Source organism: Homarus americanus, unplaced genomic scaffold, assembly GCF_018991925.1.
Source record: "Homarus americanus isolate GMGI-L3 unplaced genomic scaffold, GMGI_Hamer_2.0 scaffold41027, whole genome shotgun sequence".
Classification (NCBI taxonomy): domain Eukaryota; kingdom Metazoa; phylum Arthropoda; class Malacostraca; order Decapoda; family Nephropidae; genus Homarus; species Homarus americanus.
Window position 1 is genome coordinate 9,461,270 of NW_024745073.1, and position 26,110 is coordinate 9,487,379.

At 39.4% G+C, this 26,110-nt stretch overlaps 1 protein-coding gene across 6 annotated transcripts in view; it reads left to right on the top strand.

Moving 5' to 3' along the window:
- Window positions 1-26,110, top strand: part of LOC121878323 (voltage-dependent T-type calcium channel subunit alpha-1G-like) — a 170,252-nt gene that overhangs the window by 82,528 nt on the left and 61,614 nt on the right. For 3 of the 6 annotated variants that reach the window (XM_042384452.1, XM_042384448.1, XM_042384447.1), the window contains 6 exons: window positions 1,207-1,851; window positions 5,901-6,042; window positions 6,881-7,131; window positions 13,068-13,228; window positions 22,161-22,394; window positions 23,476-23,659. In XM_042384452.1, the coding sequence (XP_042240386.1) occupies window positions 1,207-1,851; window positions 5,901-6,042; window positions 6,881-7,131; window positions 13,068-13,228; window positions 22,161-22,394; window positions 23,476-23,659 (1,617 nt within the window). The remainder of the gene's footprint in view (window positions 1-1,206; window positions 1,852-5,900; window positions 6,043-6,880; window positions 7,132-13,067; window positions 13,229-22,160; window positions 22,395-23,475; window positions 23,660-26,110) is intronic. The other 3 variants (XM_042384449.1, XM_042384450.1, XM_042384451.1) reach the window with 3 other exon arrangements.

A 26,110-nucleotide genomic window follows, 5' to 3' on the forward strand; every position in this document is an offset into this window, starting at 1 on the left:
ATACTATATGTACTGCATATAGTAAGGCCCTGCTTAATAAGTGATATACATTCATGAAAAATTGCTTGTTAGGTGAATTCTCGAGCAACAAAACCCTAACCTAACCTAACCTGAGCTTGAGCTTCACCAAAACATTTCTAATTTAGGTTAGGTTGGGTTAGTTTGGTTTAGTTTATGAATGATAAATTTTATAATGTAGCTGTATGTGATACTTCAGAGAGTTCCCAGACTCACTGAATTTGAGGAATGGCACTCATGATTTTAGTCCCATTAAATTCAAGATTACCAGATAGTACTGTATATGTATTCATAAGCACATTATACAAAAAATATCACAACACGCAGTTTTTGCGCTGCAATGAGTGCAGTTATTGATTTACAATACACATCTGTATACGTACAGTATTGGGTTGACTTTGTCTTATAAAATAAGCTCAGTACAACACCCTGTAAACTATGAAAAAATGATTACAGTACAGTACAGTAGTTCCTCTTATTTACTGAAATTTAGGAGCAATTACAGCATATATTCCAAAGCATTAATTTGGAAATTGGTTTGTAAAAAATTAACTTGTCCTGTTATTAAGTTTGAGTAAATCAGATAAGTTGGTGAAGTTATATTGTTGATTAATGGCCCAGTGTGTGCAGCAGATACTTGTTGTTCCCTGGAGGTTGTTCTTTTTGATTGATTATGTTACTTCATGGCTGTGTTTTTAGTTACAATTTTATATTTGTGAGAGTAATATCTCTCTCTATGCAGTGTCATGGTAAATAATTCTTCGCTCTAGGATATTACTATTTTCCTTTAAGAACCGAGTACAGTACCACATGACTCTTCTATTGTTACAAATGGGTTGTAGTGATGTAACTCACTTCCGCATTGTAGATGACTAAATTCTAGTGAGGAGCTGAAGTTGACATATTTTAATCTACTTGACATATGAGGGAATGACTCCTTGTTACCCCCATTGGTATCCTTGTGTAACTGATCTCTGCTTGTTACAGCTGTTGAGTAGCCGTGCTCTTGTAGATTTAATAATCTGTACACGATGCACCAGGCTGCCGGGTCTTGCAGCACAACATAGAATAGCTTTTCTTATTGCTCTAATATAGTCAGGGCAACTGACATAATTATTGAACTGTGTATGGAGAATCATCACTTGATTTCCCATACAGTATAACTAACCATGTGATTTGATCTTTTAGCGGAATGAGCGTTTAGAAAAAGAGCAGAAACAACTGGAAAAGCAAAAAAGAAAAAGTCAGAGAGCCTTAGAAGAGGCAAACCATGAAAGTGGCGATGATAATCCAGGACCAACGGAAGATGAAGACAAGACTTCACTCTCCAAAACTAGCCTCTCAGAGGCGGCCAAGGAAAATCCTGGGAAAGTTACCAAGACTGCACATTGTAAGCTCTCCAAGCAAACACCAAGTGAATTATCAAAGGGCAAACTCACAGACCTGTCCAAAGGCAAAACCTCCAAGTTACCTAAAAGCATATCATCAGAAGTTGTGTCTAATGGCACTCAGAATGAGGTGTCTATAGACCCAGCTACATCGGTGATATCCAAAGGCACATCTACAGAGGTGATGGCTGAAGGCATGTCTGAGGAGGTTGTGACCAGAAGTATAACAAAAGAGGCACATAAGGGTTCATCAAGTGAGCTGACGAAAGACATAACCACGAAGGTGATGTCCAGAAGCACCTCACTGGATATACCCAAAAGCACATCTCCAGACATGTCAAAGAGTAATGCTATGCAACAGTCTCAAGGTGTAGAGGAAGCTATTGGTATCCAAGCAGAACCAACTTCATCTGCAAGTCATCATGAAGGTGTCCAGCCAGCTGAGGTACCGACATTATGATGGCTGCAACTCACTGTGTGTCAGCATCAGGTGGCTAGGCGTGTCCCATCCCAATAACATCATGTTACCCAGTGTAGCATTAGGCACTCTGAGTAGCCTTATATTTTGGCTATATTTTGTGGTTTTTTTAATTCAGAGTAAAAAATTTTGTTAGCCTTGGACACTTGAGTCTTGTCAGTAATATTGCGCATTTTGCTCTGTGTATACACACAAATTATATATATATATATATATATATATATATATATATATATATATATATATATATATATATATATATATATATATATATATATATATATATATATATATATATATATATATATATATATATATATATATATATATATATATATATATATATATATATATATATATATATATATATATATACAGCTAGACCCCGACTTACGACGGGGTTAGGGACCCAAATCCAGGTCGTAAGTCCGAATGGTCGTAAGTCCGACATAGATAAAAAAAAAATTAATAAAAAATCTACAATGAAATACAGTACAGTACAGTGAAAGTAATAAATAATGAGGAATGGATACAGTGTGACTGAGCACTTACCTTTAATGTAGTCAGCTGAATGCACATGGGGCCCCCATAATTTTCTAATTATACATGGAGACTACATTAACTGGAAACGTTTCGGTATAGAAAATGCGTGTGTCATTTGGAAGAAAAAAAAAAAATGGTCAACTGCTGCGGTCGTAAGTCCGACGGTCGTAAGTGAAGCAGTCGTAAGTCGGGGTCTAGCTGTATATATATATATATATATGTATATATATATATATATATATATATATATATATATATATATATATATATATATATATATATATATATATATATATATATATATATATATATATATATATATATATATATAAAGTGATTTTTGAGTACAGTACTCCATTAGAGCTCATGTAGAGTGGACACAGTAAATTTTGAAAGTAGTTAATGGAAACATCCAGGAATACAATACTTTGTAGAAGACAGCAAGTGCCTATTACCAAAATAAGTAGCAGCTGATGCTGTAGCTCAGGTGCACGTTTATAGAAAATGTAGCCCATTTAGGGGTTGACTAGTGTGTGTTGTCCCCTGAAATGAATTGGGTATCTTGATGCACTTTTGGTTTGTTTTTATTTATCCACTTGATGGTTGTAGACGGAACCTTGAGAGACAGGCCCTTTGAAGATTGTATGCCTGTCGCTCACCTTCCTGTCCTGGTCTCATAAAAATAACTCCATGATTTACTGTACACATCCTGTACCGTGCAAGAGACTGACAACCCGTGTTACCTCCAGTACTCTGTAACAAACGTGCTGTTGTTGTCCTCACAACACAGTTAAACCCTTGAAGCACCATAACTGTTACTCTGATTATACCAATACCTTCTTTAATCATTAAAGATATTATAGCTTTTGGAGTTGGTGATTATCTGATGAACTCAGCAACTTTCAGGAGGTGGAGCCTGTCAAGAGAACATAATAATGTTCACACACCTATTTTGAAGCACTTGTATACTATAATGATCAGAAAACTTAGTAAAAGACTAAATACTTTTTTCTAAAGTCACACTGCCTTAATGCTATTAATCTCTAAGTTTTAAAAGTCACTATATTACACAGTACTGTAATTTTATTTCAAAATTTACAAATGTGGTTCATGAAGTTTAATTTACTATTACCTGTAGGTAAATTTGTGGAATGTGGTGTGATTCTCCTAACCTGTTAGAGCAAATATATTTGTTTCCTTTAAGGTCACTTGAGACTACATTCTGACTCTTTCTTATAGAAGAAGAGGAAATGAACTGTAAGATGTAACAATATTCCCTCTGCACATGACCCACCTGCCAAAGAGAATGATCAGATCACCTACATCTCCTCAGAGCTTTATATCTTAACCATTTTTTAATACTGTTCATCACTGAAACATTTACTGTTTACTTCATTGTTCTGTTACTATGAAGTATGTTTTTTATTATATATCTATCTATATAAAGTTTACCTTGTTAGTATCCCCTATGAGAGCACAACACCTTGTAGTTTTACTCGTGTATGGTCTGTCATAGACCATTGTTAATGATTTCACCATTGTGTCATGTTAGGGACTTAAATGTGTTACGTTTGTCATGCGTCACTCGGTCGAATTCTTCATACGATAAACCTGCATAAAGTAGGTTTATAGTGAACTTTGAAATAATGCCAGTTCATGGTTGATTTTACTAATGACCTAATATGTAGAACATGTTCTCAACACGTCTCACACCAGAGTACTAACATATCACACTGGCATAGTACCCTTTGTGATTGCCCCTGACCTGTGACTCCAACGTTGATCATCCCTCTTTATTGCCCCTTTACTCCTTAGCATTCTAATTCATATCTTGTAGCAGCATCAGTCAGGACCACAGCATAAGCGTGTATATGCACTGCACAAGTCATCCTGCATGGAGTAATGGAACAAGTGATGCATTAAAACAAGTATCTATCTCTCTCTCTCTCTCTCTCTCTCTCTCTCTCTCTCTCTCTCTCTCTCTCTCTCTCTCTCTCTCTCTCTCTCTCTCTCTCTCTCTCTCTCTCTCTCTCTCTCTCTCTCTCTCTCTCTCTCTCTCTCTCTCTCTCTCTCTCTCTCTCTCTCTCTCTCTCTCTCTCTCTCTCTCTCTCTCTCTCTCTCTCTCTCTCTCTCTCTCTCTCTCTCTCTCTCTCTCTCTCTCTCTCTCTCTCTCTCTCTCTCTCTCTCTCTCTCTCTCTCTCTCTCTCTCTCTCTCTCTCTCTCTCTCTCTCTCTCTCTCTCTCTCTCTCTCTCTCTCTCTCTCTCTCTCTCTCTCTCTCTCTCTCTCTCTCTCTCTCTCTCTCTCTCTCTCTCTCTCTCTCTCTCTCTCTCTCTCTCTCTCTCTCTCTCTCTCTCTCTCTCTCTCTCTCTCTCTCTCTCTCTCTCTCTCTCTCTCTCTCTCTCTCTCTCTCTCTCTCTCTCTCTCTCTCTCTCTCTCTCTCTCTCTCTCTCTCTCTCTCTCTCTCTCTCTCTCTCTCTCTCTCTCTCTCTCTCTCTCTCTCTCTCTCTCTCTCTCTCTCTCTCTCTCTCTCTCTCTCTCTCTCTCTCTCTCTCTCTCTCTCTCTCTCTCTCTCTCTCTCTCTCTCTCTCTCTCTCTCTCTCTCTCTCTCTCTCTCTCTCTCTCTCTCTCTCTCTCTCTCTCTCTCTCTCTCTCTCTCTCTCTCTCTCTCTCTCTCTCTCTCTCTCTCTCTCTCTCTCTCTCTCTCTCTATATATATATATGAAATTCTCCTCCATAAGGACAGTGAAGCATGTGTATGGGTGGCTTAGCTAATGTAATGGTCCTATTGTCTTGTACCTTGTTTCTTCTCCCTTTCTCTGCAGTTCCTGAATTTGTTTCTTTTTACTTTAGAAACAAACTTGAAGTTGATAAGGTCTAATAGTATATTTTGTGTCTGTTCCATGTAGTTAATATTAATGCTTCACTAAACAATGTAAATATATTTTTTGCTGTCTCATATACACTGGATCACAAGACCTGACATTATTTCTCATAGATCCGCTGTATGCAGAGAATGTAAACAAGTCTTTACTCCTACTTAACTTTATTAGTGTTCCAAGTGGTGTCATCCCATCTGCCACATTCTCTTGGATGAGAAAGCTTGTACCTTCCAAACATTGGCCCTTTGATTCCTGAGTAGTTGGTTATATGGTGATCACTAGATCTCTTTTGAGTTCAGTAGGTTCCTTTCTCATCAAAATCAAATCTCCAGAATTTGAGGCTTTTGTCTGATTTTAATAATACTTTTTGTAGTTCATTATATACTATAGGTATGCTATAGTTAATTATAAGATTAGTCGGATTTTCTCAAAGATTCCTCCATGTTTATTGGATAACCTAAATTGAATATTGATGTGAGAAAGTAATTGATATTGAAGCCTACTGAGACACCGTATAACTAGCAAAAAGGTCCTTAACTGTGACACTTAAGAATGCACTTAAGACGACACTAAAGTGTTTATGGTCAACACTAGGATGAGAAGAAGCGGTCGGTATCCACCTTGGAGGGAGCTGACGATGAACACCGACATCTTAAGGGCAACGAGGACCGGGTCACAGAGAACCAGCTGCGGCAGAAGTTGCTCGATGATGACCCCAAGTGTAATATTGAGAAGGGTAAGAAATGCAATTACACTTCAGCACTAGTCACCTACTTCAGTCAAGAATATTTGATTTTATTATAAATTAGCCAAAGTAAGGGAACTTATTGATACAGTCCAGAGATATATTCCCAATATTAAGTTTCTCCAGCCTATCTAAGGCCATACAGGTCACTTAATGTTAGTAACATCCTTCAATCTGCTATCTACTCATTTACACCTCTTTTTGTACCCACTTTCCACACCCACTACACATTACTGAGTTTGCTAACATCTTACAGTTACCATTTGGCTGGTTTCCACTTTCCAACTTTCTGCCATGGGTCCCTCACCCACACCACTAATTAATATGGCACTTTTGTTTTGGCCACATTCAGTCTCAGGCTTTTTGTTTCTATTCCATCATTCCATATCTTACATTTCTCCACTCCCTCTTCAATACTATCTGCTATCAGCCCTGAGTCATCAACATGCAACAATTCCCAGGGCAGATCACTCCTAAAGTCCTGTAATAATGCATCTAGCACTAAAATACACAGAAGGGGGCTCCAACAGACCCCTAATGGACCCCTATCTTCACTTCAAATTCCTCACTCTCTTCATTTATTTTCACAGAACTAGTCTTGACAAAACAATTTTTGTTCCTGATTTATTCAGTTTTGACCATCATCAACATCTTTGTCCACCATCTTTACATTTTGTTTTGTACTGTTGTGCTTTTGTGCATCACAGCTTATCCATATCTGTAAATCTTCCCTCAGTTATGTGTAAGTTCCTCTCATGACCATCACTAATATACCTACACACATTTATCTCTTATAAGATGTGGCTCACACCAGCACTGTCCCCTTCAGAGAGCAAGTTGCTGCATATGCCACAGTCAACTGGTCGTGAGATCCCACCCACTCCTGCAGGGTTCACACCCATTATGTCTACACCCACTGCCCATCTAGGGTACCCACCAATCATCACACACACTGCTGCCACACCCCAAGGTTCGCCCCACGCCACCCTGGAGCCTAGTGGACGTGGGGATCTCAACAACAGGCTCAGCCCTGCTATGGCACTTTACTGCTCTACTCCCGACCAGTATGACCGTCCACAGGTACACATTACTATACTGTCGCCAGGTGTATGTTTCAACACTGTTAAAAATTAATACCACAAGATAAATACGTAACATAAAAAACTTGTGATTATCATTTTTTTCTCATAATGAAATTTCTTTATGATAAATACTGTATATTCTTTCTTGATTTGACTTACTTTAATCCATTTTTACCTTAAACTTTGTAGTAATTGTTTCTGATATTTTATAGTCAGACCCTGGATTAGGCAACACTCGTATAGCCAGATGCATAAAGTATATAGATTGACAGCCCAGGGCTCCTGGTACCCCTGACATTGATGACTAAAATTGATTACCCTTATGCCATGGCTTGCAGTAAATTTGCTGTGCACCTTATGTGACAGTGTCTTGAAAAATTAATGCTCTTAAAAAACATACTTTCATCCTAAAGAAAATAAAGTTACATACAGGTTAATGAGAAACTGAATACAAATTATTTATGTACTTGTAGTTTGGTTTAGCCGTGGTGAAGAGCTCCTGAACCATGCTAAATGAATGCTGTTTTTCCCACATATAGTATTTCTTATTCCTCTTTCTCCAGTTTTTTGGCTCAATGAAGGAGGACAGTCTGCCTCTGTTCTTCTGTCTCAGATTGGGTACAACTGTTAGGCTAGTCTTGTTTTCCATAATCAGAGATATACCTCCTCTGGGTATGCTCATGGTTTACTACAAACATTTTCAATTTCAAGGTTTCTTCTCTGAAAAGATCCTAGGAAGGGTTGGTGATAGATTTACCCTCCTTTGATATTGTTCCTTACCTGAGTAACCTGACCCAGTCATTGAGCTATCAGTATACTGATAATACATTAACTGAGGGGTATGTGTGTGCATGTGGTGGATAGAGAACTACTCTTTATATTTTGCTAGTGGGACATCTAAGATTTAAAAAAAACAAAAAAAAAAAGTAACTGTCATCCTGGCAATAACTGAGATAATGACATTTAAATTGAAGATATTTAAAATTTGGAGATATTTTTTTATCAAGTGGCTTTTATTTACATTTATATTTATATGTTGAGGATAGTGAAAAAATTCAAAAGTGCAGGCACCAGTCTGGTGGCCCTCCTTTGAACATTTTCAACCAACTGACAGTCCCTAGCATATCTCGGGGACCAGACGGGGTGACAGTACTCCAGATGGGGAAGCACTTCACTACTGAAGATCTTTACAAGAGACGGACCGTCTAGATATCTGAGTGATATCTTCTTATAAGACCCAATAATTTATTTGCCTGATTTACCTTCTTCTCACAATGGCCCGAGAACTTCAGCTCATTGTCAACATACACACCTAGGTCCTTCTCACATTCAGTCTCAAATAGTGCAGTTTCTTCATCCCGTTGGGACATATAATACGCCTCCTTAACATTGATATGCCCCAGGTGCATCTTCTTACACTTCGTGACATTGAATCTCAGCAGCCATTTCTTTGACCATTCTTGGAGCCCACAGAGGTCCTTCTGCAACTCTTCACAGTCCACTTGGTTCTTGATTTCCCGAAATAACTTGGCATCATCGGCAAACATTTGTATGGAGGAGTGTACAACGTCAGGCATGTCATTTATGAAACAAACAAACAACAGCGGGCCCAATACACTGCCCTGCTTGTGCCAGGTACGGATGATGATTTCGTGCCTTTAATCACCACACACTGCTTGCGGTCATGTAGAAAGTCTTCTATCTACGCTAGGACATTTCCCCGAATTCCGTACCCTTCCAGTTTGATTTTCAGCCTTTCGTGGGGTACATTGTTGAAAGCCTTGGCAAAATCTAGGTAGAAATTTTCAATATTACCACCCTGTTCCAGAATATGGGTCCAAATATCCAATACCTTGAGCAGTTGTGTTAAGCAGGAGTGCCCCAGCATAAAACCATGTTGGCAATCCTTTACAAGGTTGTTTCGTAGTAGATGTTCCACTACGGCATCTCTCATAATACTCTCAAGTACTTTACACATTATGCTGGTCAGGCTCACCGGTCTATAGTTGTTCGTGGAGTGACGATTGCCCTTCTTGAAGATAGGACTCACATAAGCCACTTTCCATTCACTGGGGACCTTTTGTTCATCCAGGCATTTACAAAACAGGATCTTCAGGGGCTCGGTAAGCTCTTTGCTCAACTCTCTTAGCACTCTAGGATGCACCATGTCAGGTCCGGGACTCTTATGGACCTTTAGCTTTGACAGTTTAGTTCTAATACCCTCTTCTGTGAACACAATGTGGGTCAGTGCTGTGTCAAACAGTCTGTCCTCAAACACAGGAAGGTTAATTGCATCCTCTCTTGTGAACACCGAGGAAAAGAAGCTGTTCAATGCCTCAGCTTTATCCTGGTCAGAATCTGCATAACTACCATCTTCAAGCCTCAGGTCTGATAATCCTACTCGCGTTTTTAATTTCGACTTTGCATAGCGGTAAAACGCCTTTGGGTTTGACTTGACCTTGCTTGCAACCAGCCTCTGGAACTCCTTTTGAGCCTTTCTACATTCTATCTTTGCTTGGTCTCTGGCTCTTGCATACATCCTCCTGTCCTGCTCATCATTTGACCTAACCCACGTCTTGAATTTCTGGGTTTTCTTCTTAACTTTGTCAACCGCCGCATGGTTCATGTGTAGGGATCCCCTTGTATTCCTAGAGGTACTGGGTTTGGTCTTGGGTATATATTTATCGATCAAATGGGTCACTTTACTAGTTATGATATTCAGTGTAGTGTCTGCGTTCTTGTGCCTTTATGAGTCAGGCCAGTGGATACCCCTCATCTCTTCCCGCATCCCGTTGTAATTTCCCTTGTAATATTTGCACCTTGGCCTGGCCTTATCTTGAACTAGGTAACAGTTAAATCTGAATGACAACACTATATGGTGACTGGTGCCAACTGGGGCAAGGTGTTTCAGTTTGGCCACCATACCCTCCTCGTTTGTTATGATGAGGTCTAGTGGCTTGGGTGTTTGCTCCCCTCTGTAATGTGTCAGGTCTCTAACATGTTGGAACAGAAAATTATCTCTCAGAGTTCCTACAAAAAGAGTAGCAGGGTTATTCAAATCATTTGGGGTGAACTCGTTTCTCCAGTCGATGTCGCCATAGTTAAAGTCCCTCATGATAAGGAGGTGGCTAGGGTTGAGCATCGCCGCATTGTCTATTAAGGCTCTTAATCTCCTTTGATTTAGTGGGCCACAGTTTGGGGATCTGTAGATACACCCGACAATAAGTAAGTCCCCTCCCTTTAGTTTAATTTTACACCACTTGGACTCTTCAAAAACATCCTCTTCCTTTACCCTCGCCTGGCTGGCTCTAAGTTCTTGCCTAGCATAGATAACCACACCCCTCTTGCAAGTTTCTTGAGAAAAGGTTCGAAAATGAGTCATATCCAGCAACACTCTGGATAAATTCTCCTGTTCTTGTACAACAGTTCTACAACTCCTACAATATCTGGTTGGTGTACCTTCAGTAGTGTTTCAGACTCCTCTATCTTATCAAGGAACGTGTCAGTATTAGTGTACATGACATTCAAGCTAGAATTTGTTCTCGGTAACGTCTCTGTTCTTAGTAGTAACCCCGCCACCCCCCCCCATTCTCAGAAGCTGCAGCATTTGCTAAGTACACTGTATTTTGCAGGGTGTGGTTAGAAATGTCATTGTTTACAAGGCGCTTGCCTCCCGGCTGATAGGCAGAGCTGGTGCCACCTCCCGGGCGGAGGGGTAGAGCGGGTGGAGGGTGCACTGCTGATCCCCAGCCATGTGTTGGCACACTTGCTTCCACCACTCTCTCCCTGAATACAACCCATGTACACCCATCCCCGCTCCTCCTCAACTCCTCCCTTCTCTGCTTCAAGCCCTACAGGAGCTTCTTGTGCTGTTCCCTCTGCATTATCGTGCGATCTAGTTGAATGAATACACTCCGAAATGCCTCGCTCCTTGCTAAGTTTTTGCCTGCCGAATAACCTCCCATTTCTCCTCCTCACTCACTAGTGTGATACTGAGGGGGCGAGGCTTGTCCCCTTGCTTTTGTCCCAGCCTCCTTACATCCTGTGGGGTTGATGGCATCTTCAGAACCTCTGTACAAATATTCTTAAACTGCATCTTATCGTGTGTTATCTTACTCTCAGTTCCCTCTGCCTTGCTCTCAGGGACTCCAAAAACTATTACATTGTTCCTGCGCTGGAAACATTCCCGTTGTTCCTTCGTCACCCTTCTTCAGAGTCCCTAGCTGCTGTAGAACCTGTTCTGATCCTGCATTACTCTCTGCCACCTCCCGTGGCCCTGCTAATACCTCAGCATAACTCCTCTTAGCAACCACCTCCATTCTGTCGGCTACTTCCTCAGTCTTAGCAAGGATCTCTTTCCCAAATTGTTCTAGTTTGGCAACCAGCAAGGCTCCAGCTTCATCTATTTTCTTCCTTAGGGAACTCGTTCCCCTATGGTTTGCAATCGCCTCATTCACCTTGACTACGCAGTCAGGGCAATACCAGCAACAGCTTTCATGCTTTACGGCAGTTTGCATCGTCCTAAACGTTGCATTAGTCAGGCCTGTATCCTCCATATCCGAGGTCTCCTTGCAGTAATCACATATCGTACTCATGGTTGTTGTTGTGTGGGGAGGGGGGGGTGCAGACTGTGTATAGATCTACACCTATTTAAAAATAAAGAGAAAAAAGAACAGTTCTTAGCTGCCCTCTGCTGGTGTTAACCTCCCCTGTTGCCTTTACAGTTGTCTTCTGTTTTTCTTCTCTTTATTTTTCAGTTCACTTCGGTGTTTGTCAGTATTTATGTGCTATCTCTATGTACACTGCATTTTGTTATGAATAACGGATTTTATACACCCAGTAAGTTCTTTAGGAACACAGAAAAATAAAATAAAACTTTCTTTGGGGTAGTAATAGCATGCCTTTAAGGATAGCCAAGCTTGTTGATTTTATTTATTTTTTTATTTTAACTAGTATTTCCTTATACTTTATTTTCCTTTTCTCATCAACGACTATATCTCTATGTGCTATCACTGAGTACACTGTATCTCCCTGTGAATGGTGTATTGTAGGCACAGTTTCAGTCCTTGAGAAAGCACACAATCAAAATAAAATTTAAAGTCTCTGGCACCTACAACACGACTTGGTTTCAGCTGGCAGTGGTGCCTTTCCAGCTTGCTTGCCAATTTGTATTCACTTTAAGTTATTTACAACCTCTTCTGCAGTCACTGATGACACTATGAACTGATCTAACTAAAGGCACAGTACTACACTCCCTGGTTGACCTTTATCACAGCCATGACCACAACTCTGTAAAAATATAAAATAAAAGCTTTGTCATATGGCAATGATTTTGTGGTTGTAGGCCTCTTGACTTGGGCTGTGTCTCCAACTCGGTGGAGATTGAGTTTTCAAAAATACAATCGCGTCTAGCATTAAAAATCCTACATCGATTTACACTTTCACATCACTAAGACGATCTTGGTGATCTTATGTAATCACTGTCCAATTTCTGCCGCTCAACAACGAAGGCCCGAATGCCGAACACGCTTTGTTACGGAGACGCAACACGACGCATACTCCTCAGTTAATGTATTATAAACTTATATCGGGCAACTCAGATCCCTCCCTCCTTTTCAGGGCTACTGAAGTGAGCTGGAACAAAAGGGTCAACCCACAGGAGAATGCTATAACAGTTGTATGAAGGTTGGGGAATACATATCTTAATATGAGATTAAAAACTCATAGCCATCAGCCTAAAGTGGTAACTTTTCTATTAAAGGTTAGGGGTTTTCAATAATTTTCATATTGATTCTATTCAGATATGTTGGGGTCATAGGAACCCTGGATTTTCCACCCATAAAATTGTTTGGCTCTACTTAAGTTATGTGATACAGCTATGAAATGGGATTTTGGGGTCAATTTCTGATCTCTTATTAGTATTGTCTTCTCTAGGGTATCCTGAGGTCAGCTTCCATCAAAAGCAACAACACATCACTGTCATCCAGATCATCTCGTCCATCAAGTCGTCTTGGGCCTCGTGGGGCACAACGGCGAGAGTCACTTTCTCCTCATGACCTTCCAGGGAACCGAGATTCCATTAGCCCATCTCCAGGGTTAGTGTAGGCTGTTGCCGTACCATCTACATCTCTAATGTTACTTCATTTCTCTTGCAGTAATCCCTCACCAACCGTAGGGGTTACAATCTAGAACTCTCCTGAGGTTGGCAAAACTGTGGTTGGCAAGGGTTGGGTCTGGTGGGAAATAAGGGGTTTGGGGAAATGATACCAGAGAGTCAAACCTAAAATCCTATAATACACAGCTAAAGGTTAGAAATTAAGTACAGGGTTTGCTCTACTGTAGGATCTCAAGTTTCGCGACTAATTGGTACCTGTTTTAGCATCGCAAAATTTAAAATTGCAAAACAAGTGACCTTGAAATACATGTAAACAAGCCTAATTGGTTCCGTGGTGTCACTCCAACCCCCTTATAACAACCTACAACCCACCCAGAAAATGATATTACTGTAATGTATTCAGACATATTTATATTGTACTTACTGTTGATAACAATATTTATATACACTCACTGAAGAATAACTTACCTTGATGGAGTCAGCGAAATGCTTGACGGGGCTGGTTGATGGGTTCCGAGGCAGGGAGGGCTGGTTAGTGCTTCCTCCCTGCTCCGTCCTCTACACCTCCTCTATTCACAGCCTCAAATCCCTCAAAGTCTTGAGGCAGCTCTTCCACCAGCAAGTCACCCGACACTTCAATATCATCATTGGTGGTGCCATCATTATCTCCTAAAGTGATGTTTGCCAAGGCATTAATAACAGGCTGGGCCTTGCACAGGTGCCGAGTAATAAGGGCCTACTGATGAGCATTAACTCGGGACATGTATTCTCTATAACTTTATTGATAACAGGACAGATATGGCTCTGAGGATGAGGCCTGGTATCATATTCTTCTAGCTGTTTACTGAAACGTGTGATGGTTGTGAGCAACTCAGTCAGCTGGCGTGTTGTAGGTTCACCAGGCTTAACGTCATCCTCTTGTGTTGCTTGCTGTTATTCTTGTTCTTCATCCTCCTCCAACATTTCTTCAATTGTCGGTTGCTGCTGATGTTGACCAATTGTTTCTCGCAAATCTTCAACCTGACCATCTGAAAATCCCGGTGCTGGGACTGATCACGCTGCCTCGACTGTGTCCATTAGTGTTGCTGCCACGGACTGCCTCTCTCCACTTGTCCCAGTCTGCTCTGCCCCACTTACCTCGGAGATAGTGAACAAAGGCTTTCATGCGTATAGCACTGTTGTAACATTAATCTTACGCCATACGTCAACATTTCTGTCCACTGCATTTTTTATATTATTTTTATATTTCTTCCAAAATTCACAAACTGGCAAAACTTAACGGTTGCAGGGTGATGTGTGTGAGGTGCTAGGAGTTGGGTCATCTACCATCTCCTCCTCTGCCTCCTCCACCTCCTCCTCCTTCTCGTCCTGGTTAGCTGGTGCTGGTAGAGCCTGGTCACTGTCAGAGAGTTCTGCCTCGATTTGTTGTAACTCAACTAATGAGTCTCTCTGCTGTCGAAAGTCTTTATGGAATGACTGATAGTAGAACAGTTTAACGTTACTGATGAATTTGTGGTCAAGTGGCTGCAGAAGCGATGTGGTGTTAGGAGGAAGGAAGATAACTTTTACATTAGGGTGGCATCCAATTAGAAACTTAGTGACCAGGAGCATTATCCATCACCAAGACCACTTTGAAGTCAATGTTCTTTCTCCAGCAGTACTGTTGGGCATCAGGAACAAAGTGCTTGTCAAACCAATCGGTGCATAAAGACATTATAACCCAAGCTTTCATATTAGACGTCCAATAAACATTGAGTTGTGACATATTGGCATGATGGTAGGCTGTAGGACGGGCAGCACGGTTAACAGCTAGAGGTTTCATCAAGAAATCTTCGCTTGCATTATCTGTGAATTAAACTATAATCCTGTCCTTTGAAGTCTGTTTTTCATCCTTGGCAGTGAGTGGTGTTAGGCGAGTGCTTCCAGAAAATGCCAGTTTAGTCACAATTGAAGATCTGGTCTCGACAATAACCACCCTCTTTCACAAGAACTTGAAAGACAGGTAGATATTTTTCTGCTGCTTCGACATCAGCCGATGCACTTTCCCCATGTAGTGGTCAAACTTGACTTCATAACGCTTCTTAAAAGCAAGCAAGCAACCAACCAACAGAAGCATTGAACGGTGGTGGAGAGTTAACGCGTTTCTTCTCTGCAACTGCAGCATAATTAACACGTGCTTGATGCCTTATCTGTGGCCCAGACAGGTCGCCTTGCTTGCGGTTTCTTCTTTCCACCCACTCGTGAAGGTAATGTTCTGTGATAACAAGCAATAAGTTTTATTGTGAAGTATCGGAGAATGTCCTGTTACTAGAAAATCTTAAGAATACAGTACATTCACAGAAGCAGTTAAGGCTTCCTTGTTCTTCTTAAGGGAGCATATGGTTGATTCAGGGCAGTTGAACCTATGCATTATTTCACAGGTATGAGCACAACTTTTGATCATGTCAAGCATCTCTCGTTTCATTTCAAGGGTGTATTTCCTCTTCTTGACCCTCTTACAGTAGTCATGTTTGGCTTGGGGCTTTACTTGTTGACCTTCTCTACGGCCATCATTACCACCAGAACCGCTCCCGAGATTTACATTACTCGCCTCACTCATCATTAATACACAAGAATCATTAATACACAAGAATTGGTAATACACAAGAATCATTAATACATAAAAATCGTTAATACACAAGAATTGTTAATAGTTATACAAGAATCTCGCAAAACTTAGCACAATGGGTTATATAATCCAAAGTCACTGCACCACTCACTCATTCAAACTAACTACCATAAACAAAAAACACGGCGGATAACAAGGGACTGCGACAGTGTGTGCCACCCACTTTCTATTAACTCGTGAAACTGGTATTGAAAATCACTTTTCTTGAGAGGTCTGGAAATTTTAAAAGTGACGCAAAACATATGAATAACAAATCTAAAACTCTCTAAATTTGAGATCCTACTTTACTTAAAAAAGAGTTGTACTGTATAATAATACTACAAAGTACACTGTGTACTTCCCTGACCTTGATACTCTCCCTGACACATGATACTCTCCCTGACACAGTGCTTCTCCCTGTAATGGAAATGCAAAAAAAAAAATGCATTGGTTGTATCAGTGTCTTTGAGTTATTTCCCACATTTTTTTATGTATTTTCTTCATTTTTCAGTTTTTTCCCATCCATACCCTTTTTTTTTTTTTTTCCAATGTAAACTTCACCATAATTTATGATGATGGAGAAGTGCAGATTTATGCTGAGGGATGCAGTATCTTGTTGGAAGACTGTACAAAGGCTATTGACAAAGACCAAAAATAGTGTTTGAAGGTGTCATGGTTAATTTTTTATTATGAATATTGATAAAATACTTTTTTAGTATACAGTAGATGATGGGATGTTTTTTGTCTTTTAATCCTATTTATTACTTCCCCAAATTTATAGTACAGGCACATCTGTCTGATATGTGACTCATTTTGGCTTCATCATGACAAATTACTTCTTAGATATTAAGGTAGATTGTAGGAGACTTAAGATAGACTACCGTACATTATTTTCCCACACAAAATGGACCACACTTGTTAACTACAAGTAGCATAGGGCGGTGTTGGACAAGAGTGTGTTGCCTATGTAATATACGGGGTCCATCTTCTCAGATGTTTCAGCATTAGCCTGAGTAGCAGTAGCAGTAGCAGTGGACACAGCATAACTCCTCTACTTTGTCACCACCTTGGGTACACTCATCATTTCTGGTGTCCTCATGACTTATGGTACGCCCTAAATTGGGGAAAACTGAATTTATAAAGTATATATGATACTGTATATACATACACCCATCTATGATGCACTCACCAGTTATTGTATATTATCACCTGTTTCCTGATTACCACCTAGCATACTCTCTCTGGTCAGTTCACAGCCAGAGCCTAGTATATGCTCATAGCTTCGCACTTTGTCATCACCAAACCTATTCTCACGATTAACTGTATGGTAAGTGGCAAGCATATGGTCATTATTTATTTGTGCTCACTGCTACATCTACACTGATTGCCAACTATACTCACACAATGTAATGTATGGGCCCCACTTTGTTTACCTAGCAGCCACCACATACAGTATAGAATATTGACCTTGCACGGGGAAGGAAACCTTTGGCTTGTTCAGGGTACTGTACCACTATTATTTCTGATTATATTGTCCAGGGTTATTTTAAAGGTTATTACTGCTCTTAAATCTAGAACAACAGTAGGTAGACTTTTCCACAGTTCTGTCACTTTATACTCATTGCATCAACGACAAGGGTCTTATTGTCCTGCACAAGCCAAAATCGCTACTGTGAGCGATTTTTTTTTACTTTTTTTTATAATTTTAATCACCTTGTATTATACTTTTACCCATAATAGTAATGCCTTTTTGTAGATGCGGTCTCCATGCTGGTGTACTGCAATTAAGATGGAGAATTACAAAGGATTTGAGGAGAGCTCAATAAACTTTTTCTTGTCACCGTATTTATACAATAGTTGCATAATTTGGTTCTTAGAGTTTGCTTAGCTTCTTTATTGGCTCCCACTCGTTGCTTTACTTTCAGTGACTGGTTAACTATACAACTCCCGAGTCTTTTTTTGTATCTACAGATGCCATACAAGTACATTATGTCCCACATGAAGAATCTTAAACTTTGTTTTGTCATGTGGAATTTGCTTATCATTCAATCATCTGACAAGTTCATGCAAATCATTTTGTGTGACTATAATATTTTTGTTCCTGGTTATTTTTCTGAAAATCTGTATTGTTAGCCGACTTGATGAAGTGGTTTGAGAGATGTCTTTTAATGATGTTTAATCCCATTTTGCTCTTGATGAGTTTGTCTTCCATTATGCTTGGGTCCAGTGTTATTATAGGAGGAAACCAAAGTAGTACCTGGAGAAAGTCTCTTATGTAAAGTAAGGTCATACAGGTTTATACCCTTCTCACACTCGACCTGAGATTGAACTTGGGAAGCATGTGGTAAGGGGCAACTACCATTCTGCTGTATCACTAATATTTAGCCACAGAAGACATGAGCTTTGATTTTCAGGACTAACCTTACACTTGGAATTTTGTCGAATGCCTGAGAGAAATCCACATGCAGTATAACACATCACCTTGATAATCTTGGTTCATGTAGTCTGTCACCGTTTCTTGGGGAGGTTTAGAAGTTTGAGACTGTGCACTGTTACCTATGGATAATAGTGTCCCTCAAAATTCTCTTGGAGTTTTCAAATATTTGAAATTAGTTCTATTGGTTAGTAGTTTTCTGCTGCACACATATGGTACCTATCTTATCTTAAAGATCGTGGCAATATTTGCTTATTTCTAGTCCCACAGCTGTCTTCTTTGATCCAGAGACTTTCATATTGGTAAGCATAACTTATTAATGCCTTCATAAGCATTTTAAGCAACTCACAAGCAACTTATACAGCTTTGAATACGATGCACCATCAATAATTATCTGACACCCCATTGACCGAGCAGGTGCTGAATTATACAGTATATAGTATTGCCAAGAAGGCTTTATTGTAGACTGACTAATCTATAAATTTACTATTGGAAATTTATTAACTTTATAAAAGATTTTGTGTTAACAGCTCATTTGCCAGCATCAAAACACTTTTAAACATCTAATTTAACCTCTAGATTGGTACTTTTCCTTGTTTTATCTCACCAGACACACAGATATTACTTGCTGGGTGTTCTCCACTCATTTTATAGGGTTTTGATAACATTTTAACACACACTTAACTAATAAGCTGAAGTAAACAAGGTGGTAGACTGACACTGGAGAGGAGTACAGCGGTTATTTGGCATTTTAAAGTTAACTAAAAGAGTGTGTCGTGTGTCGTAGAATTTTTCTCTCTAATTCATCAACAACATGTAAGTGAAACAGTGTGTACTAAGACAATATATATCAATGTACTGTATACTTCTTTATAAATTTTCGTTTTAAATATCATGGTTTGTGTACATAAATTTGTATTGTTTACTCGACCTATACTCAAGGTTAACTCCCCCACCTGTATTTTCTGTATTTTTAAATCTTATTATTAAGTAATGGGATTGCATAAATATCATTTATTAGCAGTGAGTTGTTGATGGCCATGTAAGCAGTTTCAAGTTTTATGTGATTATCCTACACTTTTACAACAAAACAAGCAGCCTGTCCCTCAAGAAGAAAAACACAAATAAACATGGATGATACACAAAAAATATGAAAACCATAATGAAATAGGAGACCGGTGGTAGAAGCGGTACCGTTCTTGCCTCGCAAGCGAGATGTCACGGGTTCGATTCCCGGGCCGGTGGAAGTTGTTTGGACTTGCTTCCTAGCCCCCATAGGGGCAGTAAAGTAGGTACCTGTTGTAAGTCGAAAGTTGGGAATTCGTATTCAGGGAGTTGTTGGAGCTTCCAATAACTTGATGACATAAAAACCACTGACTCTTCAGGCTTCTACGCCCTTAACTCATGAGACATAAAAGGCAAGCATGAACTTAGCATGCTTCCCTGTTGGGCACTGTAAATGCTTCTGCTCTTCACCTTACACAAGGATGTAGGGGGGTGCCCAAAAAAAAAAAAAAAAAAAAAAAATCTATCTCTTAGCTACTAAGGGGAGAGTCCCCAAAGCTGCTAAACCGTGAATGGCTGAAAACCAAATAGTAATTACCCATTTGATATATTCTATGGTAAGTCTCAAACAATGAATGCAAAAGGGATTGCGGGCCAGTGCAGGAGTGAGTAGGTAAGGCAGTGGTTAGCCATTATGCCAAGCCACGAAAACATTTGCATCTCCACATGTCAACTTATATGGTTTTATTCTGTCCTTTTTGGCCTTTGAATGCTTGTTGGATGCCATTGTGAGGGATTTATTTTTTAATAGCAATGGAAAATCTGGGTATGCAACTGCCTAGAATTATGAAAGAGGAAACTTGATGAAGCAGCAGTATGGGTCTCAGCAACTCCACACAACATAGCAACAAGTCCCAGAAAAGTACATTTGTCCCATATTCAATAGGAAGATACAAAATACATGTATTGTTATTAAAATACAGATTTTTTTCAATACCAGATTAAAGAAATTGCTGGGGCTTAAAATGACAGATTTTTTACATTGTACTGTACTGTACTGTACTGTACATATCTTTAACTTGCCTCTCTTCTTATTAACGACTTTATGTGGGTTGTCAGGTATCAGAATCCATCATCTACTATTCATCATCCTTGGACTTGGTTTGTCTTCCAGTGTCTCTTGTGTTAACACTGATGGTCATAATTCATTGACAGTATCTGCAGGATGATTATCAGCTTCTGTAACTTGGTTTTCTCCGTCCTTTAGGGAGCCAGCAGTATCTCTCATGTTCATTTTGCTTTTACAGTAGTATACAGTAATACCCCGCTTAACGCGGTTTTGCTAAGCGCGATTTCACGTATACGCGGTGCCTCGCCAGAGCCGAACTTTCACTTAACACGGGTTTTTTCCACGTATACGCGCATGTCCGGCTCGAGTCGCTATTTTCAGATTCGCCCCACCCGCCACCCGCCTGCCTGCCTGTTTTAGCTCATAAAATTCATACAAATTACCCGGCCAGAATATAATTAACATTGCTGGAATTCTTACAATTTGATGATCATTTTGACTATGAACATCATAGATTTTGCATTAGACATACAAATTTTAGATATAATGTTTACTCTGAGTAAATATGTTATCTTTTGTGCAAAATATATGACATTTATATTCAAAATATTCCTGGTCTTACAAGGAATCCAGCAATGTCAATTATATTATCCTAACTTTAGTTTGAGGTATTATTTATTAAATTTAGTGGTTTTCCCCAAAATTTCTCAGAGAGGGAAGAGCCAGCGAGTGTAGTGTGAGAAGAGGGGGAGGGAGTTGAGTCCATTATTTGAATGGACATTAACTTGGCGACTGTATTTCTCTATTTCTCTTAAGTATTAATTGTGTGCATGTACCATCATAAAATTAAGATGTTATTTTTACTAGAACATAGGTATTGTGTCGGAAAAAGTAGAGTTTGGGGGTCCGGCCAGTCTCTATTGGAATTAATCCCATATGTTCTGTTGTTCACTTAACGCGGTTTTCACTTAACACGGTACCCTGTGGGTTCAATTGACCGCGTTAAGCGGGGTACTACTGTATATATAAAGCAATGTGAGATCCTTTTTCTTCTACTGAATGGGTCATTCCTTTGGATGTTCTTCCTCTCTTCTGTGTCCTCCAGAGCACAATATTGCTTACTCACTGCATTGAATATAAGCAAGACTTGACCACAGTTTTATTTAGTATTGCAGCACTTGCTTAGTGTCTCTAGCTTAATTTTTCTGCCATTTGCAGTTGCCTCCAGATAATTTTCTTCATGTACACCCTGGTTTAAAGTTTTTTAATACAGTATATGTTATAATTCTCTGTCGTAAGCTTTTCATTCCTGTCTTATAATGACAGTAATGAATGGAGCAATACTTAGCTTCAGTTTGTATAACCAGACTTTAAGTTTAAGCAGATAAAGTTGAATGAAAGTTATCGGTACATTACTGTATACTACACTACTGTATGGTGAAATATAAGAAAATGAGAAAATTATTGATAACAATCTAATACTGGTGTTCAGTTGACTGGACACTGTGAAAGAAAAATGTGTATTATGACAAGAATGTTTTGGTGCTAATAATTTTCTGTAATTTGCAGTAATAATTCGTGCATTTTGATGACAGAGGTTTGGGGTTTATGATATATAATTATTATATAACGACTAATATTAACGATTTTGAAGATTTAAGTTACTTAATCAGTTATACTGTACCCTGTGAACTAAGAATGTCCTACAACATTTTCTGGTAATCATATGCAGTATAAAATTGTACCTACCTTTATAGCAGTCGTGAGCGGCGCAGTAGTGGGTGTGGGTCTCCATTGTCATGGCGACGTAGTGGATCCCAGCGTCGTCGTCGAGGCTGTAGCAGCACTGGGTCATCATTTCGTCGTGCGCAGTTGGACCGGGAGAACCTTGTGCGGCAAGACTCTGGCTCTGACGCCGACGGGGAGGAGGAGACGGCTCTCAACAATAACATTACATTCACTAATAACAACCTTAACAATCATCAGTCTACGTGAGTCTTGATGCCCATGGCTCTCACTCTCTGCTGTAAAAAAATTTGTAACTAAAAAAAAAATGTTATGTAGCTCATTTTGCACTGTGTCTGTGAATGTTCTGTCTATGGTTCTGTATTTGTCATGATAGATTTACTGCTTGTATACCATATCCCTCTAAGACATCACCTTTACTAATAACAACCTGAATTATTATTACTATATTTGAGCATCAGTGCCGATGACGGTCGGTCTGTTGAGACACACACCTAAACAGTTAGTCACGTGACTTATCATGTGAACACTTTTGTGAAACATCATCAGAAAGTATCAGTTATTAGCTTAAAGAATTCCACTTAAATCATGCTGTCATTAGTGTTCATCTCCTTTCTCTACCTAGGTGAAAAGAGTGAACTTCATGTACAGTACATTTACATGCTTAACATGTGGTTGTGACAACTTTTTGCATACATCACACTAATCAAATCCTCCTAACATCATGTGGCATTTCTACCAGAAACATGTACTCTCTACACCATAATTTTCTAAATGTGATAATTGCATTGTTATAAATACCCTATTTATTTCATTTAAAGCAAAGTGTTGTCGAGAAATGTCCCGTTGATTCTTAAATTACAATGCTGTAAACTAAAGTATCATTTACAGTTTTTAATATTGCATGTAAATTTGAACATTGCATGTTTATAGCAATATGTAATAATATTTTTAATACCTTTTACCTAATATGACTTGCAAGAACTGACCCAGCATTTGACCTGCAAGAACTGACCCAGCATTTGACCTGCAAGAACTGACCCAGCATTTGACCTGCAAGAACTGACCCAGCATTATAAATGTTGTATGACACTAAAAGTCCTTGGATGACTAATAAAAAGTAGAGGCTGATCACTAAAACATTCCATAATAAATATCACTAATGTGTAGAAGATAATAGATGTTGTATTCAATAGAAACCAGAGTGAGAGGTGGCAGATGTCAGTAACTTTCCACTGTAATATTTAGTTAATCAGATCCTGTGAGTTTGAACAATGAAAAATGTCACTCCTTTTATGAAGAGATAATTGCCACTCCACCCTCCAGGTTGTTAGGGACTGACCACAGCCACTGCAACGGGTCCACCAGCAGCCATGTGCAGCTGGCCCCGCGCAGGTCTATCCTCACCCAGCAGAACTCGATAGGGTCACCGCGAACGCTTAGCCCACAGAATTCCATCCGCTCCCGGGGCTCCTCACCAAGGTCACGCCAACCTTCCATACAGGGTCAGGTTAGTACAGTATTTCTTTCATGCTATCCATTTATTTAGTTGCAATGAATGCATTCACAGTATCTATATGTGGTTACAGTTATTAATAAAAATTGTTACTGGGAATAGGAATGAAAACTTGAAAAAGAAATATGACTGGTACAATGAGTTCAGGGGCGTCATCTGGGAGGGGGAGGGGTGAGCACTCGGCCCCCCACCAAGACCTGGCTTGCCACTCCCAAGGGCTGTCTTGCTCTCCAAGTTAAATTGTAATTATATTCCATTTTCATATACAGTATAATCTTCATTTACGCGGTCAATTGAACCCGTGGAGGTCTGCGTAAAACGAGAAACGCGTAAACGAAGTAACAGAACATATGGGATTAATTGAAATAGAGACTGGGCTGACCCCCTAACTACACTTTTTCCGACACAATACATATGTTGTAGTAAAAATAACATCTTAATTTTATGATGGCATGCACACACAATTAATATTTAAGAGAAATACAGTCGCCGGTTAATATCCATTCAAATAATGGACTCAACTCCCCCCCCCACTCTTCCCACGCTCGCTGGCTCCTCCCTCTCTGAGAAATGTTTGGGTGAAAACACTAGGTTTTTAGGTTTATAATAAATAATACCTCACACTATGGTTAGGATAATATAATTGACATTGCTGAATTCCTTGCAAGACTGTGAATAATTTGAATGTAAATGTCATATATTTTGCACAAAAGATAAAATTTTTGCTCTTTCTAATAAAATTCTTAAATTATATCTAAAATTTGTATGTCTAATGCAAATTTTAGGATGTTTATATTTAAATTAATCATCATCTTATAAGAATTCCAGCAATGTAAATTATATTCTGGCGGGTAATTTCTATGAATTTTATGAGCTAAAATCAAATATCTTCAGTAAATAACAAATTATACGTCACCCGCGTAAATGATGAAATTTACCGCGTAATTAAAACATTTCATTCTGGCAAGGTGCCGCGTAAATGACCAAACGCGTAAACAAAAACCGCGTAAATCCAGACTATACTGTAGACGAATTGGTAGAGTACATCTCAATGGTATTTTTACTATACATAATTAAACAAAATGATAAGTATTCATCTATTTTCATCTTTCCCATTGCCTATCATTCATTAACTGAATAGCAGCAAGGAAGTAAGTCATATTGCTAGCAGCCACACGTGTTGGAACGTGTTCCGTCTGTTACAGCACCGCCCGGCAGCACCACGGTGGAGCAGGATTTTGACCCCTACTCTTTGCATGGAATGGTGTTGCTCCCCCTAAGCCAAATCTGAAATGATGCCCCTGAATAAGTCTGTTTGGAAATAATTCAACTTTATTTTATATAAGAGTAATGGAGTCAATAAAGGTGATCCTCATTGTTGGAACACCTCATGTCAGATAACTTTGCTTTTTAATCTGAATGAGTCCCGCATTTTTGTTGGGGATTTTTTTTATTTTTTATTTAGATTCTGTTCAATCCTCTGGGACAGTTTATTATTAAATATTCCTGTAATCTTACAACCAAACACTGACTGTATTTTTAAAGTGCTTCCTTCCCTTTCTACTGGACTGTCTCATCACAGTTCTTCTTTACTAGCCCATCAATTACCATGCTTTTCTCTTTATCATATCTTAATCTTATACTTTTTACCATTTCATTATCTTATGATTGTCTCCTCACAGTTCTTTCATACCTTCATTTTCTACCCTTTAATTATTTCTTATAATTCCTATAATCTTAAATGGGTTCTTCATAACTGTGGGTCTCGTATTAATGTGCCCCTAAATTCCTTTTACCGGGAATAGCCCACCCGGGCACAGGTCATTGACCCACAACGGGGCCTAGGGGGCAAAAATACATCTCTTGCCCGAGAGCGAGTAGTAAACAAATGTCAACTCTCGAGGGGTGGAAACGGGTGGGATGTCGACGTTGCATTCTGGACTATATCACAAAAACTGGTTTGTAGAAAAAAACGATTGTTTATTCAATCCAGAATCCGATGTCTAGCTTTGATTACCCGAGCAGGAGGTGGAAAGGGAGGTGACATTGCGTATAAGGCTCCGCTAGCTTAGGTCCAGATTATAATTATAAACTTTTTGGAATATTTTCCAATCTTAGGAACATTTACTGGAAGGTAAAATGTTAATTTACATATCCAATTAGGGTACTCACTTTATTCTGATGAGGAAGAAGAAGGTCCTGGTTGTGGAGATTGACTACTGGTAGGTGGGGGAGGGGAACCCAGCACCACCACATGTGAAGCATCTTTCAGAGATAGATGAAGATAGCCGTTTTGAAAGGTTTTTGAAGATTTCCAAAAGCCCACTTCTTTGATCTGACTGAGGCTCATATGCTGCAGAAAGGCCACAGACCCTGCATATTTCCTGGTGTCATGTGCCAAAAATTTCTTGCCAGAGTCTGCTTGACTCACTAACTGAAATAAAT